The sequence below is a fragment of the Fulmarus glacialis genome, unplaced genomic scaffold, assembly GCF_000690835.1.
Source record: "Fulmarus glacialis isolate BGI_N327 unplaced genomic scaffold, ASM69083v1 scaffold16630, whole genome shotgun sequence".
NCBI lineage: Eukaryota > Metazoa > Chordata > Aves > Procellariiformes > Procellariidae > Fulmarus > Fulmarus glacialis.
In genome coordinates, this window is record NW_009187278.1 from 26,200 (window position 1) to 47,342 (window position 21,143).

The following is a 21,143-nucleotide window of genomic DNA, read 5'->3' on the forward strand; positions in this document are numbered from 1 at the left end:
GTATTTAAGAGTCAATCTGAACTTGGCTGTCAGTACTCTTCTACTTTCTATGTAAAGGTAGTTCTCCATTAGCGATTGAGAGTATTTTCTTTTGTGTTACCGTGATAAAGAAACAGGGAATGCTGATAGATGGCTCCACTTCCTTCTGTACTTTCTCCCCATTTATCCTTGAAGAGGTTTTAACCAACTGGTTTTAACATTGCAGTAAGAGTCAATCTGAACTTGGCTGTCAGTACTCTTCTACTTTCTATGTAAAGGTAGTTCTCCATTAGCGATTGAGAGTATTTTCTTTTGTGTTACCGTGATAAAGAAACAGGGAATGCTGATAGATGGCTCCACTTCCTTCTGTACTTTCTCCCCATTTATCCTTGAAGAGGTTTTAACCAACTGGTTTTAACATTGCAGTCATACAAATCCTCCCATCAATTTTCAGCAGTACCAGTTAGATTTTATTTATCCTCTTAAATGAGTAGTTCCTATTCTTCTGGGGTTGGTTTATGCAAATTCTTGGCATTGATGCAAGGATATTAAAGAAATATTTTGCTTCATGTCCTGTGGTGTTTTGCTTAATTTTGTTTTTAGCAGCATGAATTTGTGCTAAATGACTGTACTACATTATTCCCTCCTTTCACTCTTACTGCTCTTAATATAAAGTCCTCATCCTCAATCTAGTCAGATTAATCCTAAAATGATTGTCAGTGGGAAGCCATCCAAACCGTGAAATTCTTTCTGCTCAGATGGAAAAGAACTCATGCTCTATGTAAGCTAAGCTGTCTCATTTAACTAGCCAGAGATTTGCTTTCAGTTTGCAGGCTTCCATCTTTCTTTGCTCATGGGATTACCCCCACAGTCTTTGTAATTATAAAAAAAGTTTAACTAGCAAACCACATTAAATATTATCTAACTATTCCCAGGCAAGGATATTTGCAAATCAGTCAACCATGGCTGTGAACATGCTTGTGTTAATGCTGGTGATTCATTTGTTTGTAAGTGTCAGGAGGGATTCCTGCTAAGAGAAGATGGAAAAACATGCAAAAGTAAGTAGTCTGATATTTATCAGCATACTTTTTATCTGCAGCTCATGCTTGTGTAGAAACGTATTAACCAGCAAGAGCTGTCATCTGTTTTCAGATAAAGATCTTTGCAAATCAGTCAACCATGGCTGTGAACATATTTGTGTTAATACTGGTGATTCGTATATCTGCAAGTGCCATGATGGGTTCCTACTGAGAGAAGATGGGAAAACCTGCAGAAGTAAGTAGCATGAGAACTTAATTTGATGAATTACACATATAATTGAGGCCTCTGCTGAGGTATGTTGACTACCAACTCTTCTGTTTGCAGACAAGGATGTTTGCAATTCAGTCAACCATGGTTGTGAACAAGTTTGTGTGAATACTGAAGATTCCTACATCTGCAAGTGTCGTGAAAAATTCATACTGAAGGAAGATGGAAAGACATGTAGATGTGAGTAGCCTGAGCTATAGAAGTATGTTTTTATTTGAGGCTTTTAAGTGCTGTGGCTGTGATTGTTTGCATATGTGTATGTTTCTGATTTCCAACTATTTGAGCAGGTTAATAAAAGATATTATCTCTCCCTAATGAAGCTCACCTCACAAACTCCATCCACTCTTTTCAGATAAAGATGTTTGCAACTCAGTTGACCATGGCTGTGAACATATTTGTGTTAATGCTGATGATTCCTATATCTGCAAGTGTCATGAGGACTTCATACTGAGGGAAGATGGGAAAACTTGTAGAAGTAAGTTGTTTAATCTTTGTTTTGTACTTTCTGATCTGTTAATGGAACACACTATGCAACGGTAGTGTGTTATTTGTGTCTTAATATAGAATCAACTTCATGGAAGTGAGCTCCTTCATGGAAGATTACTGCCATAATTTTTACATTTTGTGAAAGTTATTTACCTAGCTTACTGTGCTAAATATAATTTTCATTATTCCAAGGTAAAAATATCTGCAAAACAGTCAACCATGGTTGTGAACATGTCTGTGTTCCAACTGGCGATTCATATATGTGTCAGTGTGACAAGGGATTTATACTGAGGCGAGACAGGAAAACATGCAGCAGTGAGTAGCTGAAACTTTTATGAGGAATATGTTTTTTCAGTCATAAAAGAAATAACAGACTTAATTTCACTCAAAGCTTGTTCATGCCAGTTTTGCATTTGAGAAATGGTCTAATAAGGAAATTCTCTTAACAATTCTCAGATAAAGACCTGTGTAAATCCATTGACCATGGCTGTGAACATGTGTGCGTTAATAATAACAATTCATACAGCTGTCAGTGCCATGAGGGTTTTGTTCTGCGACAAGATGGGAAAACATGTCGAAGTAAGTAACTCAATATGTCTGTCAGCCACTCTTCTCTGGCATTGCTACGAACAAAGATCTTATACTCCGTTGTCATACATTCTTCAAATATAACGTTTGAGGTCTTTGAATTTATAAATATGTTAAATAGCATACATATAAATATTTCAATTTTTCCTAGATAAAGATGTCTGCAAATCAGTTGCCCATGGTTGTGAACATATTTGTGTTAATAATGACGATTCATACATCTGCAAATGCCAGGAGGGATATGTACTAAAAGAGGATCAGAGAACATGCAGAAGTAAGTACATTTTATTTAGAAAGCATTTGTTTCTTTGATTTCTAAAATTACTTGACCTCACTTCAAATGCCTCACTTCAAAAAATGCCTCACTTCAAAAATGATACAATATTTGAAAGCCCAAAGCATCTGTGAGTGTGATGGAAAATGTCTTGAACAATTAACTTGATGCTCTATAAGCAAAAAAACTAACAAATTGGAAGAGTTGTTTTGGTATAGCATCAAGCACGATAATAATTCTTTCCAAACATCAGGAAAAAAGCCAAAGTGAAATCTTATTATCAAGGAATGTGCACTTTAATCAGATCCATATACTATGGAGCTTTTATCTTTATATACTCTGTTTTAAAATATCGTTAATTCTATTTGCTTATCTTCTAACATGACATGCTTAGAGTATGACATGCATTTATCTCATCACCCCTTAATTCTTGGAGGAGAAATTCTTCTACTGGAACTCAGTAAAAACATTTGTTCTGCAAAAATATATGCCTTAGCTGGGGAGACTATTATTACCAAAAGAATGGTAACATGTTCATGGCTGATCTCAATCCTAACTAAAACCATTCACCATGAACTGCTGCCCTATCTTGACTTGCGCAATGATATTGAGGTGGTTCTGATATTCATGTTCATTGCATTTCCATCGCCTTAGTACACGCGACACATCTTTTCCTCAGATGACTGCAGAAAGGAATTATTGGACAGCAGTTTTAAAATAGAGCTATTGTCTAAGAAGAAAAGCCCAAGCTTTAAAGCTGGAAATTCCTTATTCCTACACTGACTTGGTAACAGACATCTTCAGTTATTTCTGCAGTCAAAGTAATTTCTGCTGCACAATTCTCTCTTGTATAGTGCTTACAGTATTCTTATTATACAAACATCAGAGATGAGTGGAGGTCAAAGTTCATTTGGTCCAGACTAAGATGCAAATCTTACATTTCTTAGTATGGCAAATTCTCCCTGGAAGCTACATTGATCAAATAGGAGCTGAGCATCTCTGCAGCCAGCCCCTTGCACAAAGTGCACTAGTCTATGCCTGCTGGAGGCAATTGCTTTCCGGAATAAAAAAACACCTGGCAGAACCAGTCTGCAGCTTCAAAGACATTCTCCAGTCCCTAAATTCCCTAACCTTGTCATGGATGCACGGTGACTACAAACTGCTTTGATTTTTGCGTGTGGACTTGCCAAACTCCAAATTTGTCAGTCTCCTGACAAACTCCCGGAATGGTAAGCTTTAATGGGTAAACCAGAAAAGGTCAATTTCAGCAATACATAAGCCTTCAATTACAACATTGTTAGAGAGTTACAAGCAAAAAAACTTATATAAACAATTCTGATCCATGTTTAGCAGCTAGGCACATTTCTAGCATTTACTCTCTCACCTATAGTTTTTTAGCTGTTTTTCTGCCACTAGAGGTTTAAGTTTGTGCTATAAAAACATGTGCATTGTCTGAATTTTGTCCCCAGACTTGAACCTCATTCTAAGCTCTAGGGCAGGCCACCTAACCCTTTTCTTCTCGCTCAGCCTTCCCCAAGCTCTTTGGCTTTTGCCTCACTGTTCCCTGCCACTCTAAATATGACTCCTAGATTTTCACCTTATATACAAGCGTGGCTTCACTGACTCATTTCTTTGTACCACCTTTACCTTTTTGCTACTTCTGCAACAAAAATGCTGCTCCAATGATTCTCTTCCATGTCTTTCAGTGCTGGTTATCTACACAGATGTAAAGTTAGCATAGGCCTATCCCTGGAAGAAAACAATGGCAACTCTGTCTCTATATCCTAGCTATATTCTTCAGTTATACAGTTCTCTCCACTTAACAGTCATTCTTAAAATTTGCCAATTGTTGTTGTATTTTTAAGAGTTGTAGTATTCTGCAAAGCAGCATGTCTCAGTAAGTATTCACTGTGATTATATTTTTGTTAAACTCTTGGTCATAGGTACACTCTTAGCTTTTGATACAGCCTGTACCCATCTTTAAACATGCTGGCAAAGTTGGATGAGCCAGGAACAAGGTACTCTAGATGATCTCTGAGTTTATGCAGTCCCTGGGTATCTAGGTTCCTTTTTCAGCTTTGTGGAGTTTTTTCGTGATCTGAACACTCTGCTGCTTATTTCACAGCATGCACTGAAGGCCCAGTTGACCTGGTGTTTGTGATTGATGGATCAAAAAGTCTCGGAGAGGATAATTTTGAAATTGTAAAACAATTTGTCTCAGGAATCTTAGATTCACTTGAGATTTCACCCAAAGCTGCTCGAGTTGGTTTGCTTCAGTATTCCACTGAAGTTCGCACAGAGTTTACATTAAGGCAGTTCAGCTCAGCCAAAGACATGAAGAAAGCTGTATCGCAAATGAAATACATGGGGCGAGGTTCCATGACAGGACTAGCTCTGAAGCAAATGTTTGAGAGAAGCTTCACAGAAACAGAAGGAGCAAGACCATTTTCAGCAAATATCCCTCGAATCTCCATTGTGTTTACGGATGGACGAGCCCAAGATGAAGTCTCCGAGTGGGCTGCTAGAGCAAAGCGAAATGGTAAGTGGAGATGGTTTTGATTCATTCTAAAAGGCAAATATTGCTAGAAATAAGATGTGGTAATAGTAGGGATGTGCTATAGTGTGTGTTAATCAAGAGACCGTTTGCCATAGCAGTCTGGCTAGTACAGTGACCACTGTAGCAGAACATCGGGTGTTTGGTGTTCACAGGAGCCTTTGCTATGAGGCATGCATGTCATCCCTAGTGCGGGACTCATGATGAATATCTCACCACTGGGGTTCCGTGCCATCCACAGTTAGTGGCACTACCCACCTGGCATTCCATGCAGTGCCCTAAACATATCCACTAAGGGTAGACATTTGATACAGAGATTTGGGAACACTGGGAACTTCATCAAAAATTCTAAGAAAACAATAAAAAAGACATCCTGACTTTTCAAAATACAGAAATCTATCCTCCTGAGAAATACTATGGTAATAATTGGTTATGTTATATTTTTATTTACATATATTCTATATTTTTAACGAATTTTATAGTGCTGATGGTGTTCTGGAAGGAAGATGGATTGTCTTTACAAAAGGATATAGCTGTAGTGCTGTCTATATTTCTGTTTCTATGTGCCTTATAAGGTGATATGCTGAAATGTAACTGAAAATTGGTGATTTTTAATTTAGAATATGTCTGGGCAGAAATCCATCCTCTAGGACACCTGTACCACAAATCAGAAACTTTTCAGCTGTTTAGCAGAGTCAACTGAAAATTTTGAAAACTCGTCAAGAAAATAAAGGATCCCTTTTTCCTTTGCGAAACATTTTCTATTTTATGAAAAACTACTTTAAGAACCATGGCTGATGGCCTACAACACAGAGAAAATACCCAGACTTTAGAAGATGCTGCACATCTTTTTTCTGTTCTTGTTTTATTGACTTGATATATCAATCAAAACTTGATACATGATGAGTACAGTGTTAGTCAGGACTGATACCTCTCTGTAAGGAGAAAAGGGAAAAATGTCCAAGGATATGAGAAGAGCATGTGCTAAAAAGGGTGCCACTACAAGGAAATATAAACAAAGTGGTTTTTGAAATATTAAAAACAAAACCAAAGATTTATACGCTAACTAGTGAGATCTGGGAAAGTACATGGAGGATTTATGGGACTGAAGAAAGAAAGAAGTACAAGCCAACCTTGCTTACTTGCTGAATGAAACCTCAGCTCCCAACTGCTTACACTGATACTTGTAATGCTACAAGCCAAATCCATCCCCTGTGTAATTGCAGCGTAGGCAATGTAGTAATGCTGAATATGAAATTGGCCTTGAATGCTTTATCACTGGTATCTCCAAGTCTTTAAAAAGCAACAGACCTCAGCATGACTGGTCCATTCATTAAATTGAATCAGCTTCTGGTGAATGTTTTACTTTCCTGGCTAAACTGCAATGGTAGGCAGGTTCATGTCGAAAAGTAAGGAGATGCTTACGTTAAATGTTAGAGAGTTAGAAAATGCGTATTTTATGATGTTATCAGGCCCAGGATTCTTCAGCAAAAAGGTTAAAGTTGCAATTCAGTGAGTATGTAGCTGTTATTACCCCGTGATAATAAAGAAATATCAAACCGCCTCATCCTAAGTTTTACCTGAAACCAACCACTGAGAAGGCAGCTTCTTATAAAAGAGCTTGAAATACTATGAAGCGAATAGTTGTATTATGAATCACAAAATCAGTACTAGTTGTGGACACTTTCTAAGCCAGAACTGATGTAAAAAGAAATGCTGTCTCAGATCATATGTTCATGAGAAAAAAAAAATAACTGCTGAAAAAGGGGATATTGAAGATCACTATGTTTTGTATTCATTGCTTGTTTAAAATCTGTCCGGTGAGAGGGCTGTGAACCACTTCCTCCTTCCCTGCTTTCAGAGTGAAGAAAACTACAAATCCTCATTTACTTTCTCCCTAGCACCTCTGCTGGGGAAATGCTTGTTCCGAGCATCCCTGTTGTAAGGCTCTTTCTCTCCTAGCCCCACAAATCGTTTCTTTTCCCCTGTTCTTACTCTCTTAGGTCTGGGTGCCTTTGCAGTGCCTCCCAGCCCAGTAGTGTCCCTTAGAGTGCAAGAATCTAGTCTCAATATGCTCTGAGGATTTCAGTGAAACACTAAGTATTTACATTTTTCTTAAAAAATTACTGCCATCTTTCAGGATTCTGCCCCGTTTGCTAATATATAACAGGTCTTCCCATCAACCCAGTAATTAGCTTTATTGCACACACCCTACGTACACAGACACGCACAAAGCAGGAACTTTCAGTGCAGCTGTGAGGCTGGCTTGTGTGATTCTCTTGGATGTTTTGCAGTACTCTTTCTGGGTTCACTTACTATCAGTAGTGGCCAGGCAACTGTCATCTCCAACTTAAAAACTATCTGTTAAATTACAGCAAAGCAGTGAGTTTTTACACATCTCTCAATAACTAAAGTATATTAAGCCTGTTCAAAACCGATTTTGAAGTTACACAGCATATACATTTCTTGTGCTCTCCCTTTCTCTCTCTCTAAAATGACTAATGCTCATATTTTCCTTTCATGGAAGAACAAGGGTTTAGAACTCCTGATGTAATAATTATGTGCAATTTCTTTTGAATCTAGGTATAATTATCTATGCCATTGGAATAGGAAAAGCAATTGAGGAAGAACTGCTGGAAATTGCTTCTGAGCCATCATATAAACATCTGTTCTATGCTGAGGATTTCACAGCTATGGAGGACATAAGTGAAGCGCTAAGAGCCCAAATCTGTGAAGGTAACAGTATTCCACTTTCATTGAGATAGAAGAGGAATGAATGCTTATAGATTTTTTTGCAGGCCTAAAAGGACAACTAATGTCATAGTATAGGTCATAGATCATTGGTGTCAGACATTGCAAGGCATAAGTCACTCACGGTAATTTTTCTGCCCTTTAATGTGTGAGGAATATATACCCTTAATCTATCACCAGGTAAAGGTATATAATAATTGTCTTTTCTTTATTTTCATAAAGGTTGCATAAAATCTACACTTCTGTGCCCAGAAGAATCAATTGCTCCCTCCCATTTCTTTTTCTACAGTTAAGTCAGCCATGTACTGAACCCCACCCCGCCAAAGAAGCACTATCTACTTCATTAGGAATGTGGGAAAATAATCAGGGATTTGTAATGTCTTAATGAGAATAAAAAATTACTCTTAAGACCAAAAACCTAAACCCCAGCAGAACAAATCATCAAGAGCTGTTGTGCGTTTTTATAGATTAAAAATAGTTCATTGACATTCATTCACAGCTACAAAGAATGGATCTCAGTTATACATAAGCTCCAAGTTTTGCTCCACAAATGTGGAAGGTTTGTTCCAGAAAGCACCCTTCCTCACTCTGGCACAAACAGCCTCTATATAAACATTCCCAGCTGAAGTTTTGCAAGGGGAAGGGGGAATGTGAGCTGGGACAAAAGCTGTTCAGCCAGAGAGAGGCCAGCATGTCTCTCCCACTCACAGATTCCCAGGATTTGGTATTATTTGTACATTCAAATTGGTACCTGAAGCAAAATTCAGAAACTTCACTGTGAATAATATTAGTCATAGCACTAGAATTGTGCAAGATGATTTAATTTTTACTAGCTTTTATTTGGTTGTTTTTCTTGGAATTAAATGCACACAGGTTTTATTTTCTTCTTTAATGTTACTGTGTGAAATTAGCTGGCAAACAGCAGTGCGTTTCTTCCTCATACAAATGTCAAGGGAGAATCTGAAAAAAAGAATCTCAGAATGTTTCCTAGCTTGTATTCTTTGTGTTTCTCTCCGTCCTACGAAGTCCTAGTTCCATCTTTGTGAAATACAAAATACTATGATAACATGAAACCAAGTCTGTTCAATTAACCTTCTTATTAGGCAGATAATCTGCTCATGACAACACGTCATCTTAAAAGCTTGGGGAGACACCAAAGCCAAAGCTATCTGGCAACCGGTATAATAGTTCTCACTCATTAGCAAACCCTAGAGCTCGGTGATGGAAATGCATCCTTCAGGTACTCATAGCGGTGTTTAGCAACTACGATTTTCTTTTTTTTTTTTTTGAAACATTACTTACCATATGAAAAGTAAGTAAAGCCTGCCCCTTTGTGGCAGTTAGACTACACTTCTAGTGACTGAGCAGAGCTGGTGCCTCTCAGCTTCTGTCCTCCTCCTCTCTCACCGACAGGCAATGCCTCACACCTGTGATCTGAGGACTGACCCAGCCTTGTTTTTCTGGACACTCCAGGACTACCTATTGCTCATAACTCACTCCACCAGAAATTCTGCCTCCAAGCCTGCTACACAAGCTGAAAGTTCATTTTTTCCCCCCGTTTTTGGTTACAGCCTAGATTTTTTCCCTCCTTTTCAACAGCAGTAATTTCATTTTTACTCCAGCCTTGGTCCTTAGCTGAGAAATTCTGAGGCTCCAGCCTGCGAGGGTAGCGGGAGACCCTCTGAACCTCATGGACTCCACTGACAAAGCCTCTCATCCCCAGTCCCAGGTGTGGATGGGCTGCATGTTTCCAAGTAAAGCAGAAGCCCTCCAAGTCTTTTTTGGGGTAACACTTTTTCCTTTTATTCTGCAAGAAAGCATCAGCCTTGTAGAATAGCTGCTGATTACTATTAATTATTCTTGATGACTAGTAGTAAAAAAAAAAAAGTGGTTTTCTCTTTTGCCTCTTATTAAGAGGAATTCAGATGGAAGGTTCCCCTTCATTGCCTTGGTTAATGTTCATTTCTCATCTGACTGGAAGCACTAACGAGGCTATGTCATACATAATACGCACTTATCATGATTGTCTCTTCACCCCTGTTCTGAGCATGTGCATTATGGGAGCCTTTAATTACATGGTCACATACTATTTTTGTCACAAGACCCCAGCCCTGATCAGATTACAGTACTCAGCAGCCTGCTGATTAACATGTTCTCCTTCCAAATTGAGGATTGTTATCACTGCTGCAAATAGTAAGCCCTGCTTTTGAAGACACACTTTTTTTGAAAACACTTTCTCACAGGCTTTTCCTAACAAAATACGTAGGTTTTGTTACAAAACAGAACACTAAAAATAAACACCCAACTTGTCTGATTATTCACAGCTTTACAGAGGTGATGAGATCAGAAATCTTTGGGCCCCAACCAGTTTCTGAAGCCTGAAGAGGAGTTTCTGAAATGCCCAATTCCCGTCCTAAACTGGAGACCCTCTGCAACACCTCTACCAGTGTATCTATCAGTCTTCTTTCCTGTCCCATACATCTGAATCCTAATTACTTGTCTATACCAGCCCAGTGTCCAAAGCTCAAACTGTTCAGGTCAGTTCCTCTGCCATTCCCAAACAGCTTCCTCATTAGCCTACAGCTCTTAAACTACTTCTAGAGCAAGTCATTACCCAGGGTCAAACACTCAAGGTTCATCTTACCTGTGTCTTCCCTCCTACACTGGAAATCTCACCATCCTTGTTCCCAGTTGATCATTCTTCTGCTAGACTCCTCACCCAGTTTGTTTCATTCCTTACCTCGTGATCTCACCCGCACCTCTCTGCCCTGAACTCTTCTCCAAAATCTGTGTTCCTTCCACCAGCTGGTTCCCACGCAGACTTTTTGATATATATATAAATATTGTAGTTCTGCTCACTGAACTCTGGTCTTCTGACTCAACCACTCATCTCTGTTCATTCCCTGTTCCTCATGCTCAGTCATTCCAGCCCCCACACAGAGGGTCTCATCTCCTTCCCAGTGCAACTTAGCACAGCTGCATATTATTGTGCATCTGCCAAAATTCACTAGACCAACAGAGATCCCAATAGCTGTAACAAACCTGTGGGGCCCAGAAGCATCTTCCATCACCTTTTACCTTCATGCATTCACTTTCAGTGAAGGAACTCTGGGTATATTTGCGGGGAGGGAGTCCCAGATGCTCCATCCATTCCCCTGGCACAGTTGATCAAGTCGTGCAGTTGTTAAATGTATGTTCTTCAGCTCATCTGGGCCATTAAGGGCTCCACAGTTAATTGAAGGTGAAGCATTTATTTTCTAGAAAAGAACCCGTTCTTAAGGAACCAAAGCTGCCTCTACATTACCCTCTAGCGGCAAGAAAGGGGTAGTGCACAGAATTACTCTTGAGGTGGTTGTACCTACATATAAAATAGGTTTCCATTTCTCTCCAGACACCCTTTGACTAAAAAGATCGGTATGTGGAGTCTGAAATAAATTCCTACATTTTAAAGGCTGTGCTTCATGAATTAGAAACTTCTGTTTTTGCTTAGAACTGTAGTGCATCAAATGAACTCTACTGCACCCTTCTCACCTAAACACTCCCAACTCCGTGATCAATGTTTCCCATTATAAAGGAGAAAATTGAAGGAGAATAAGAAATTTCTTCCTTCCCCAAGCAGTTTTTATTCTTATTCAGTTCACCCCAAAGGACTGATGGATGACATTGAAACATGCAAGAATTTTCATTAAAGGACACAAAGTAGGTTGCAGATTGCTTCACTACTATTAATCTATTTGTAAAGCACTTCTGGTTTTGGAAGAGTTCATCTGATAGTCTGAGTAGAAGGGTGAGTCCTGGACTTTCCATCAACACTGGACCTCTTCTAAACTACACAGGTATGAGACATTCTCCATGTGTTATGAGAGACAAACACCGAATTACTGGTAAGAAACATCTCCGTTTCTAGGGAATGTGAACATTTTTATTGCTCCTTCTGTGATCTCATTTCCTTTGGCAATTTCTTTCTACCAGCCTTGAAAGAGTCAGCTCACCAGCAGGATCCATCACCTGGGAGGCTTCATAAGACTGGTGCACAGCCTTCAGGTTGGCTGTTTTAACTCAGTGTCCTGCTGTCTCCCCAGATCATTGCTAAGTTGCCTCTTCATGCCGCCTTCTGTAGAGAACCCTAACAATTCACCTATGAGAGAATTGTTCATCCCATTCCCCTTCCTACCCCGCTCCAAGCCACCCTCCTTTCTGCAATTCAACTCTGCTTTGTACAAAAAGTTTGAGATTCACTGTAACAAACGCATGGCTGCATGCTTCTTACACCATCCAAATGAATTACTTCATGGGGAAACTTGTATTTCAACACTATGCTTGGTATTTTAAAGCATGTTCAGCTTTCAATCACTTCTGTTTCTCACAGGAACCTTCACAACTCCCTTTCAGTTCTGCAACCCACAACCAACTTAAATCATGTATACAGTAAATACAGCCTAACAGCTCGGTTCCTTCACATCTTTGTATCCCTAATCCTCTCCATGAATGATCCTCACTGCAATCAGTGAGATTACTCACTAATTAAGGAGAACTCAGTGCATGTGAGTAGAAAAAAAAATACTGTATAATTAAGTGGGTTTGATTTTTAGATTTTTGGGGGGTTTCCTGCAGGACCTGAATCAACCACAATAGCCATCACAGATGTCATTGCCTGTCCCAATCTTGCAATACACCACAAGTATCTTTTTGAAGACAGTCACACTCACTCAACAAGAACAACAGGTAATCAGGTTACCTTTGTTTAGAATAATCCAGACTGCTCTTTGAATATATAGGCCTACGTGATGTGTACTATTTTCCAGTATTTACAAAATCTGCCCCAGAGCATTCCTTTGGATGTTGACCTGTTCTGAGAATAGGAAGCTGTATTAAACCTGCTCTGCATTTTTAAGTCCTTGTCATTTCCTCCTCCATCCCACTTGATTTATTCAGCGTTCAGCCTATGCTTGACTGTTTCTGTTTTTCAGCAAAAGCTTCAAAAGATAAAGATCAGTGCAAATGTGAAAACCTTGTGACATTCCAGAACTATGCAACCAATGAAGTAAGAAGACTCACCCAGCGATATATCCTTTCAGAATAATTGTTTCTTACATATAAGACAAGGGGGGCAGGTTAAAAGAAACTATAATTATAACGTATCAAGTCTAAGCTGTCTCCATAGTTCAAATCAATCTACTGTAAAGAAAAACAACTACTTAATAGATAATGTTAACCTCCAAGAAGCAAGACTTTTAAGACTTGAAATCTGCCTCCCCTTCATAGAAGGGACCAAAATATTAATAAGCATCTTAACTTTTCATAATCCCTAACAGTAAAGACCTTCAGGGACAGCAAAGAAATGACTAGTCAAATTCAAGACTGACACTTTGCTTTGGGTTATTTCTTCAGATGGTTTCGAAATAACATTTACTGGCTACAGGAGTCAGAATACAGATGTTTCCCTTCTGAACTGCTTGGTGAAGCACCAGATGCAGTGAGTAATTTAAAACAATACTCCAAATGAAGAGGAATTCAGAGGACTGATTAACTTTGCATAAACAAATATGCAGATAAAGATTAGCTAAGTGCAGACCGATAGCTCTCCCCCCCCGCCCCATTAGTGTCTTTTCAAGGGAGACGTTAGTACAGTAGCCTTTACACCATCTGTAACATCCACCAGATCTCTCAGGAGACAACAGCAGCAAATTGGCAATACAACTTTCTGCAGTATTTTGCATCAGTATCTACACAGCAAATTCCTCTATTTTCTTCATGAAAATTAGGCTTCTGCCTAATCAAGTAAATAGTGAGAAGACATCGCATCTTCTGTTTACATTTTGTAACTGTGTGCAAGATCAATAAGCACTTATTTTCTGCACAGAAGAGTGCAGTGATATCAACAGCTCATAACTGTGCTTCCTAGACAAGAACAGCTTCAGACTGAGGAATCTCTGTTCAGAGTCAGGCTAACAGAGCCCTCAGCGGTCATGACAGCAAGCAAGACCACACAGGGCTCTGTTAACCTGATGCAAAATACTGCCTACCAGTTCAGACCTTACTTCCAGCCATTCTGTGTAACTGCAGCAGCCAACCTCACTCTCTGTCTCACCTTCCCAAGTGAATCCTTCAGCAGTTTGCTCAAGGAATCATGTTCTGATCACTTGATTAATTTCAAATTACTCCATGCAAAGTAGAATTACTTCATAAAGGGGGAGAAAGCCATCACATAAGCTAGGTGCTTCAAATGCTCATCAACATTTATACTTCTCTGAAGGGACTTCTCTGGAGTCTCAAAATGACTTTGGAGAAAAATCTCTCTAGGTTATTTCCCACGTCCTTAAGAGCATTATCCAGACGACCACTCCTTCCCCCTTCAGCAGAAGCCTTAGCCTCTTTACTGTAATCTCGGGCAGCTGGGCTATGAGGAGCTCTGATCTTACTCAGAATCAAGGAAAACAGAGCTTAGCAACATGTGCTTTCTTGCTTTACAATTTAAGCAGGCAACCCTGTGATTTTGAGAGTCTGAGAAGGACTCAAGGTGATGAAAAAGCTGCTGACACTAAGCCAGAGACCTATGCATTTTGATAGGAACAGTGCCACACACTTCCCCAGAGCACTGTGCAACCACTGCTTTGAACAGAGTAAGAACTATCCAGTTTCCTCTCTATTACAAACGTCATTTCTCTGCCTCGTCTGAAGAGCAGCTCAGAAACTGAGTGATATACTAGATCTTGATAACTGCCAAAGACTCTGCTGGCCAGTCCCCATTCCAGAGATCTAGGGAGAGGGAGAACTGGCTACAAGACTAGCTCCAGTTACAGAATATAAATTTAGAGGGACCAATCCAAACTGTCGATGATTTGTATCCAACTACATTTAACTTTTTCCATCAGTAGATGAATGCAGTTTCTAGTGCTTGAACTTTGCCGCTGTAAACACTTGAGAAACATTAATGTTGCATAGAAAGCAGCTCAAATGATGTTGGCATGCATATAGTAATCCCTTCTGCATGACAGGCAGTTGAGGAATTACCAAACATAAACCCGATGTATGGGCACGTTAGTCCCCACAGAAGCAGCACTCCCACTCTTGCTCCACTGCTTTGCATTGCTACAGCTTCTTACTTTCAGTGGAGCCAGCGCTAGATCCCATGGAGCTTGTGCTCTACTCCGTATCTGTCTGGAAACCACTGCCTTTGTAAAAACAATACCCTTACACTACACCAACACAGGGCAGGAATATAAAATCATCAGCAGACATTCATACTGCAGTCATGGAGCTACGTACAGTTTTATAATCTACTGTTAACTTACTTGTAGTTTTCCATGTGGTTAAGTGAAACATTTTTTAAACAGCATTAACTAGGATAAATACGTAGGTTCCCTTTAAAATAGAGGAAAATGGCCAATTTTCAGAACCACCAGCCTTTTTAAATAAGCTGCAGCCTGAACTCCATGTTGAGGTATGCCTGTTAATGCACAGGGCTTCACACAGCTTTCTCAACTCAGCCGATCAAAGCAGCATAAGAAAATACAGGGGAGTATTGTATCAGAAACTACTGGGAGTCAGAGAGGGTAACAGGAGAAACAAGAGCAAGTTTATGGACCACAGCAATCAGACAGCTGACACTCTTTTTCTATTAATGCATGCTGTCAGTAGCTCTCTTTCCTTAACTTTTGTCTACTGGAAGAAATGACGAAGAGAATGGAAGACTTGGAAAACAGGCTAAAATACTAATCAAAATTTAAAGTGTATACTACACTGTATATTTATACATACAAACTTGTCAGAGCTATTTTCTTAAACTGGTTCAAAGTAAAATAACAAATCCTTGTGTCTGAAGTTGAAAAGAATATTTTGGATCCCTGCATCTATATACTATGTGTTCTGTCTTGCATTCATTGCAGATAAGAAATGTTGAAAATTTTATATATATGTATAAACGATTCAGTAACTAGCAAAAAGTCTAATTAAGCAGAACTAAACAACTGAAATAAGCTATGCAAAACAATAAAATGCTGTTATTTTTTGAAGTGAAACCTCCATCTTTTGAAGTACTTTTACGGTATGAATTCATTTGGCTTGCTTTTCTGTATTTCCCTCCTCCACTCACTCTGCTAGTATTTTAAGCACCCTATCTGTGTGGATATATATAGTTCTATATATACATACATATATAAAAACAGAACAAGTGGGACAGCATTCACAGCAATTAGGTTTCACTTATATTCTTCCAACAAGAGTAGACTACTGAAATCGCTTGGAAGTAAAAATAGGATTTATACATTTGTGTTAAAACTGTGATGAAAGTAAATGAGCAAAGTGGGAAGTCTGCCGGATTATCAGGGTTTCACAATCCGACGTTTCAAGTCCTGTTTCTCTTACCGCATCCAGACCATGTAACTTCTCCCTGCTGTTCCTTGGTCAGCATTCAGTGATTCTCTAACTTTCCTGAATGCAACTAGTATTTTAATTATGAAATCATTCTTTGGGCAGTACAACTAGCTGCATGCCTGTTTGTCAAAGACGCAAATGAAAACAGCAAATTGCTTCCAGCCATTCTGGCCAACTGAAGTGCCTTGAAGTTTTACTCCTTCCCCTTGGCAGCAACGGCACTCTTCTGCCAGCTTTACTTTCACGCTAACAGCAGTTATCTATATAGTATCTAAACTATCTCTTGAAGTGATCCAAATCTGGGGTTTAATAGGTAGAGACACCAGCACTTCCTCCTTTGCTTTGACACACGTTGGTTTGGTTTGCCTCTTTTAATATCTCCAAATGGAAATTCACAACTTCATCCATTCTATACCAGAAGCAGAAGTAGCTGCAGCAAAACTAGATTAAGTGATCTCAGATAAGCTAACGAATCTGCATGGATACATAACAGCAAGCTTTAAGGTACCTTGTGCTTTGGCATGCTGTGGCAAACAGAATACAAGTTCTGCAAGGATACCGGTACATACTGATTTTCGTTAGGTGCTGCTTTTACCGCATGTCAGCGAAGGACTGGCACCTCAATTAATAATCACTATAATGAGGAACATCCTGCAGTCATGGTCTCGCACAAAACAGGCACAAATCTGTAAGATACCAATGCTCTCAGCAATAGTGACTTGAGAACACCAACTCATCTGTCTCTAACATAATGTCTTCAAAAAACTAAAAAAAAAAAAAGGACTAATTTAAAATCAGATTTGAAGAGTTAATTGGTATCTTGTTGAAAGTATGATGTTATACATCATGTCTAGCAGCTATCGCATTTGCCACCTGACAGGTATGTATTCTCTTGGAATGAAGAGACAAAGGGGATAATGTGCATTAGTACTTTGTGATTGACTTGATAAAAATAGTGTGAATTTTTTTACTATAAGTAAACCTTTTTGGGTCCCCCACCAACATCCCAAATTTGCTACTGTACCTCACATTACAACCTGGTTTTGCATTAGCACTCAAAAACCAAAAACCTAAGGAAGCCCTAGACTGTTGGGATTTGACACCGTACTTGCCATGATCAAGTCTTACTCCACTTACCTCTCAAGATCCACAACTTCTAGAGAAAGAAACAGGCAAGTTTTCTCCTGTGAAGGTTATTTCTAACAAAACAGGAAACACAGCAGTGGTAATGAATCTCCATTTATATAGTTTGTTCCCTAAAACCAGCAAAGGTATAATACAAGTTTTTCTTAAAACACATCTGTAACCAGTTTTATTGTAGAAATAACACCTTTACAGCATTTACTTCTCACTGGTTTGTTCTGGCATGCTTCTAATGATGTCAGAGTCACCTGTAAAACAAAAATATATTCTTACAAGAGGACCCACAGAAAGATGTGTTTTCAGGAATAAGCCAAAAAGTTAAAAAAAAAAAACAACCCAATACACTGCTTCCACAAATAGAAAAAAAACTTAAAAGCAATACAAAGACAGTCTGTTTAGAAAAAAAGCAAGTATTTTTGATGGCTTGATAAAAAAACACTTGCAACAGTATTTTGCTAATCCGTACACAATATTTTTACAATAATTAGGTACCTGTCACTAGCATTTACAAAGCCAGTACTAGAGCAACAATCTAGTCCTGGAGGACACAATGCATAGTTTTAATATAGCGAATGTCTAGCCTCCCCTGATCACAAAAATATCAGGACAGCGAGAATATTCGCATCACGTTACATAGCAATAAGATTTATTTGCAGTTCCTTAGCTTAGAGTTAGCCGCCACCCCCCCCCCCAATCAAACCTAACAGTAACATTTTGAAAATTAAGTTTACAGTTACTATTTGAATACAAGCAAGCTAAATAAAGTTTTCTGAAGAAACAGCAAATTCAAACCGATGTCACTTGGGGAACATTTGGTGGAAGTTATTACAGAAATCATTAAATCCATGTGTAGGCATTTTGGTCAACTAACAGAACAAAAGATTGATTCTTCTCTTAGAAGATTTTGGAAAGAGGCTGAGAAGTCACCTAATTAGCAGTCTATATGAGGAACTTGAGCAACTCTGGCACAAAGAGTGCTACCAAACCATAGTAATTACACAAAGATTTACAGTTTTAAAATAAAACATGTAATATAATTTTCAAGCCTGGATTAGTATCCACCTGCATATAGATTATTTTTGTATATATTGTTCTGGGAAGCAGGACAACTCACAATCCTTTGTCTTAGATTAAGAACAGTCAAAAAAGGTTGATGTAAACAGCATGCTGCACAAGCTCATATTGTAGCTGATGGGCTCAGAAACCTATACGATAAAGTTGCTTCCCAGCCACTGAAACCTCATTACAGACCGACAGGTAGACAAACTACACGCTCACAGGGTTTAGCAGTAAAAGGAGCTATGTGCAAACATAAGCAGCCGTAATTTCAGGTTCTAAGAACCTAGGACTCACAAAAGAACAGGATCTTGGTTAGCGAAAATTATAGGACAGCAAAGTATGTCATCACCAAGTCACTGCACATTACTTGCTCAGTGCTGCTACTCACAGGTGAACAGAGGAACCACTGATACATACCATTTGGTCACGATACTGCAAGAGAGACATACCTGGGTCAATGATAGCCAGCGTGCACACTCTGTAGTATTTTCCGCATGCTGTGCCCAATTCAATGTTGTTGCCGCTATAATGATGGACACCAGTCTTGGCAAGCATAGCGTAGTACTCTATCTCCGATTTTCTGAAATTCAAAAACTAGGTGTTACAGTATTTACGAGCAATTCTAATTGACTGTAATACGACGAGAGCAGCTTTGACTTCAATCACACTTAAACCTTACACAGTTTTCCTTCCCACCCAGAAAAACACATCTGTTCCTTGCCAGCCAACATCACTACTGTGCTGTGGCTCAGGAACCCTTATCCAGAAGTATGCTGAAAGTATGTAACGGCAAACCCACTTTTGGAGTGCAAATCCTTGAGGTCACTCCTACACATGCTCATTTCTACAGGAAAGAAGGGGATTCAGGACTTTAAGCCTTCCGAAAGGTTGTAGGAGCTAAGCCAAAGTGCATAAACGATGACCATTATATTAATGCTGATATCCAACAGCCAGATGCTGAACAGAGATCTGACTGCCACTAGCTGTGAAAGAAACTGTATTTTTCTTTTTAAAAAAAAAAAAAAGAAAAAAAAGAGTCAATCTATATTCCCTTCTCTTCTGACTTCTACCAGGAGATTCTGGTGGTCAATATTGTTCCTCAAGCACTTTTGGGATCCCCACTAACATGTTGCCTACTCTAACAGTCCTGCCATTTCCGAAGCATCTAATTTTGGTTTTCTGCATTTACAGTTTCCTGAATCTGTCAATGTCCCTTGAAGACAAAAAGGACTCAGAAATTCAACAAGGAAAATGTCAGGAAGTTAGTAAAGATTTCATTCTCAAAAAAGCAATTTCACTGGCCAGGAACCTAAATTTATAACTAATTTGGACAGCAAATTTTGTGTGCTTCAAATATTTTAAATCAGTGTCAATTACTAGTTTTCCTACCTGTAAAATTATTTTCCAATATACTACTTTGAAAAAAACACAGGAATTCAGCCCCATTATACTTGTAATGAATGCTATCACAGTGCGAAAAGCTTACAGTATCTTTGCTAGTGTGAACTCTTTGAATTAGAGAGCTAGAAAAAGGTTGGAAGGCATTTCAACACATCCAGATCCGAAATCATTATACACCAAACAACCCATAAGTTTTATTTCATAGCACTCTGGAATATGCCAGCAAAGTATTCTGCATTAAAATTCACTGTAGCGATTAACATGAAGTACATGCTATATTTATACAAAGAACCTGTCTTAGTTTTGAAGGGAACTGATTTTTCATACATCTGCTTACCTCAAAGCAGGACAATTGTTGGCTAGGATGACCAACTTGGCTTTGCCCTGTCGAATCATCTTCAGAGTCTGTTTGTATCCTAGCACATATTTACCACTTTTCATAACCAGCTGAAGCCTAGAGTTTATAGACTCTAGGGACTTTTTCTGAAAAAGGTGTAGAAAAGCATTATTGTATGTTACTTCACATTTTGCAAAATAGCGGAGAACGTAAGAAAATGAATACATTCCAAATACAAGCAATCTTTTAATAATTTCCCTATGATTTGCAACACGGAATAAAAAAGCTTGTGGATAAGAGAGTTGCTGATACTGTGTTTTCCCAATTTCATAAAAATATCTCTTACGTATGTATCTTACAACAGGAAAATACACCTTAAAGCATTGTTGCTGCTATCTATCTGCTAATCAGTAACATCCGGGTGTATTTGACAGGCCTTTAATAAAGTGCAGCTAGTCAAGTCCAAGTAAGTATTACTTCTGCCTTGCAAATCTAAGCCAGGTCTGGAATATGTCTTTTGCCAGGGCACATACTAATAGCGTTATATTGGTCAGCACAAACAAGTAATCACATGCAATATGAGCTGACAGTCCAACAGGAGAGCGTGGTGCTCATGACAACAGGTAAGTACATTTGCAAGGACGAACACCCACCTAACAAGAAACCCATACCTGCCAGAGTCGCTCTAAGAAAAAGGCAAGAACATGGCAGGAAATGCAAAAGCTGAGCTCCACCCGTACCAGGAACTCAGCACCAGCTCCCCCTTCCTCCAGCTTGCACAGGGCCCTGTAAGCAGCCCGGGATAGTGCACAGGAGGGAACCGAGGACGGAGAAGCCGGTGGGAGGCGACCGCAGTCTGTGCAAGGAGGGCACGGCCCGAGCTCCGA

The 21,143-nt window shown here is 39.1% G+C and overlaps 2 protein-coding genes across 2 annotated transcripts in view; one reads left to right on the forward strand and one right to left on the reverse strand.

Annotated features, from left to right (window-relative positions):
- The window catches only part of MATN2 (matrilin 2), a gene marked incomplete at its 5' end in the record, with an annotated part of 40,747 nt that extends 25,000 nt beyond the window's left edge, over positions 1-15,747 (forward strand). Inside the window, 8 exon segments of the mRNA XM_009574594.1 lie at positions 1,132-1,254; positions 2,230-2,352; positions 4,761-5,174; positions 7,773-7,925; positions 11,913-11,984; positions 12,555-12,665; positions 12,911-13,006; positions 15,607-15,747. Coding sequence (XP_009572889.1) covers positions 1,132-1,254; positions 2,230-2,352; positions 4,761-5,174; positions 7,773-7,925; positions 11,913-11,984; positions 12,555-12,665; positions 12,911-13,006; positions 15,607-15,659 — 1,145 coding nt within the window.
- A 1,792-nt stretch (positions 15,748-17,539) lies between these two features.
- RPL30 (ribosomal protein L30) lies at positions 17,540-20,402 on the reverse strand (the record flags this gene model as incomplete). The annotated part of the gene is made up of 3 exons (XM_009574606.1): positions 17,540-17,707; positions 18,968-19,098; positions 20,257-20,402. Coding segments are annotated over 3 exons (327 nt in total), but the record flags the coding sequence as incomplete, so codon positions are not given.
- Positions 20,403-21,143: the final 741 nt, after the last annotated feature.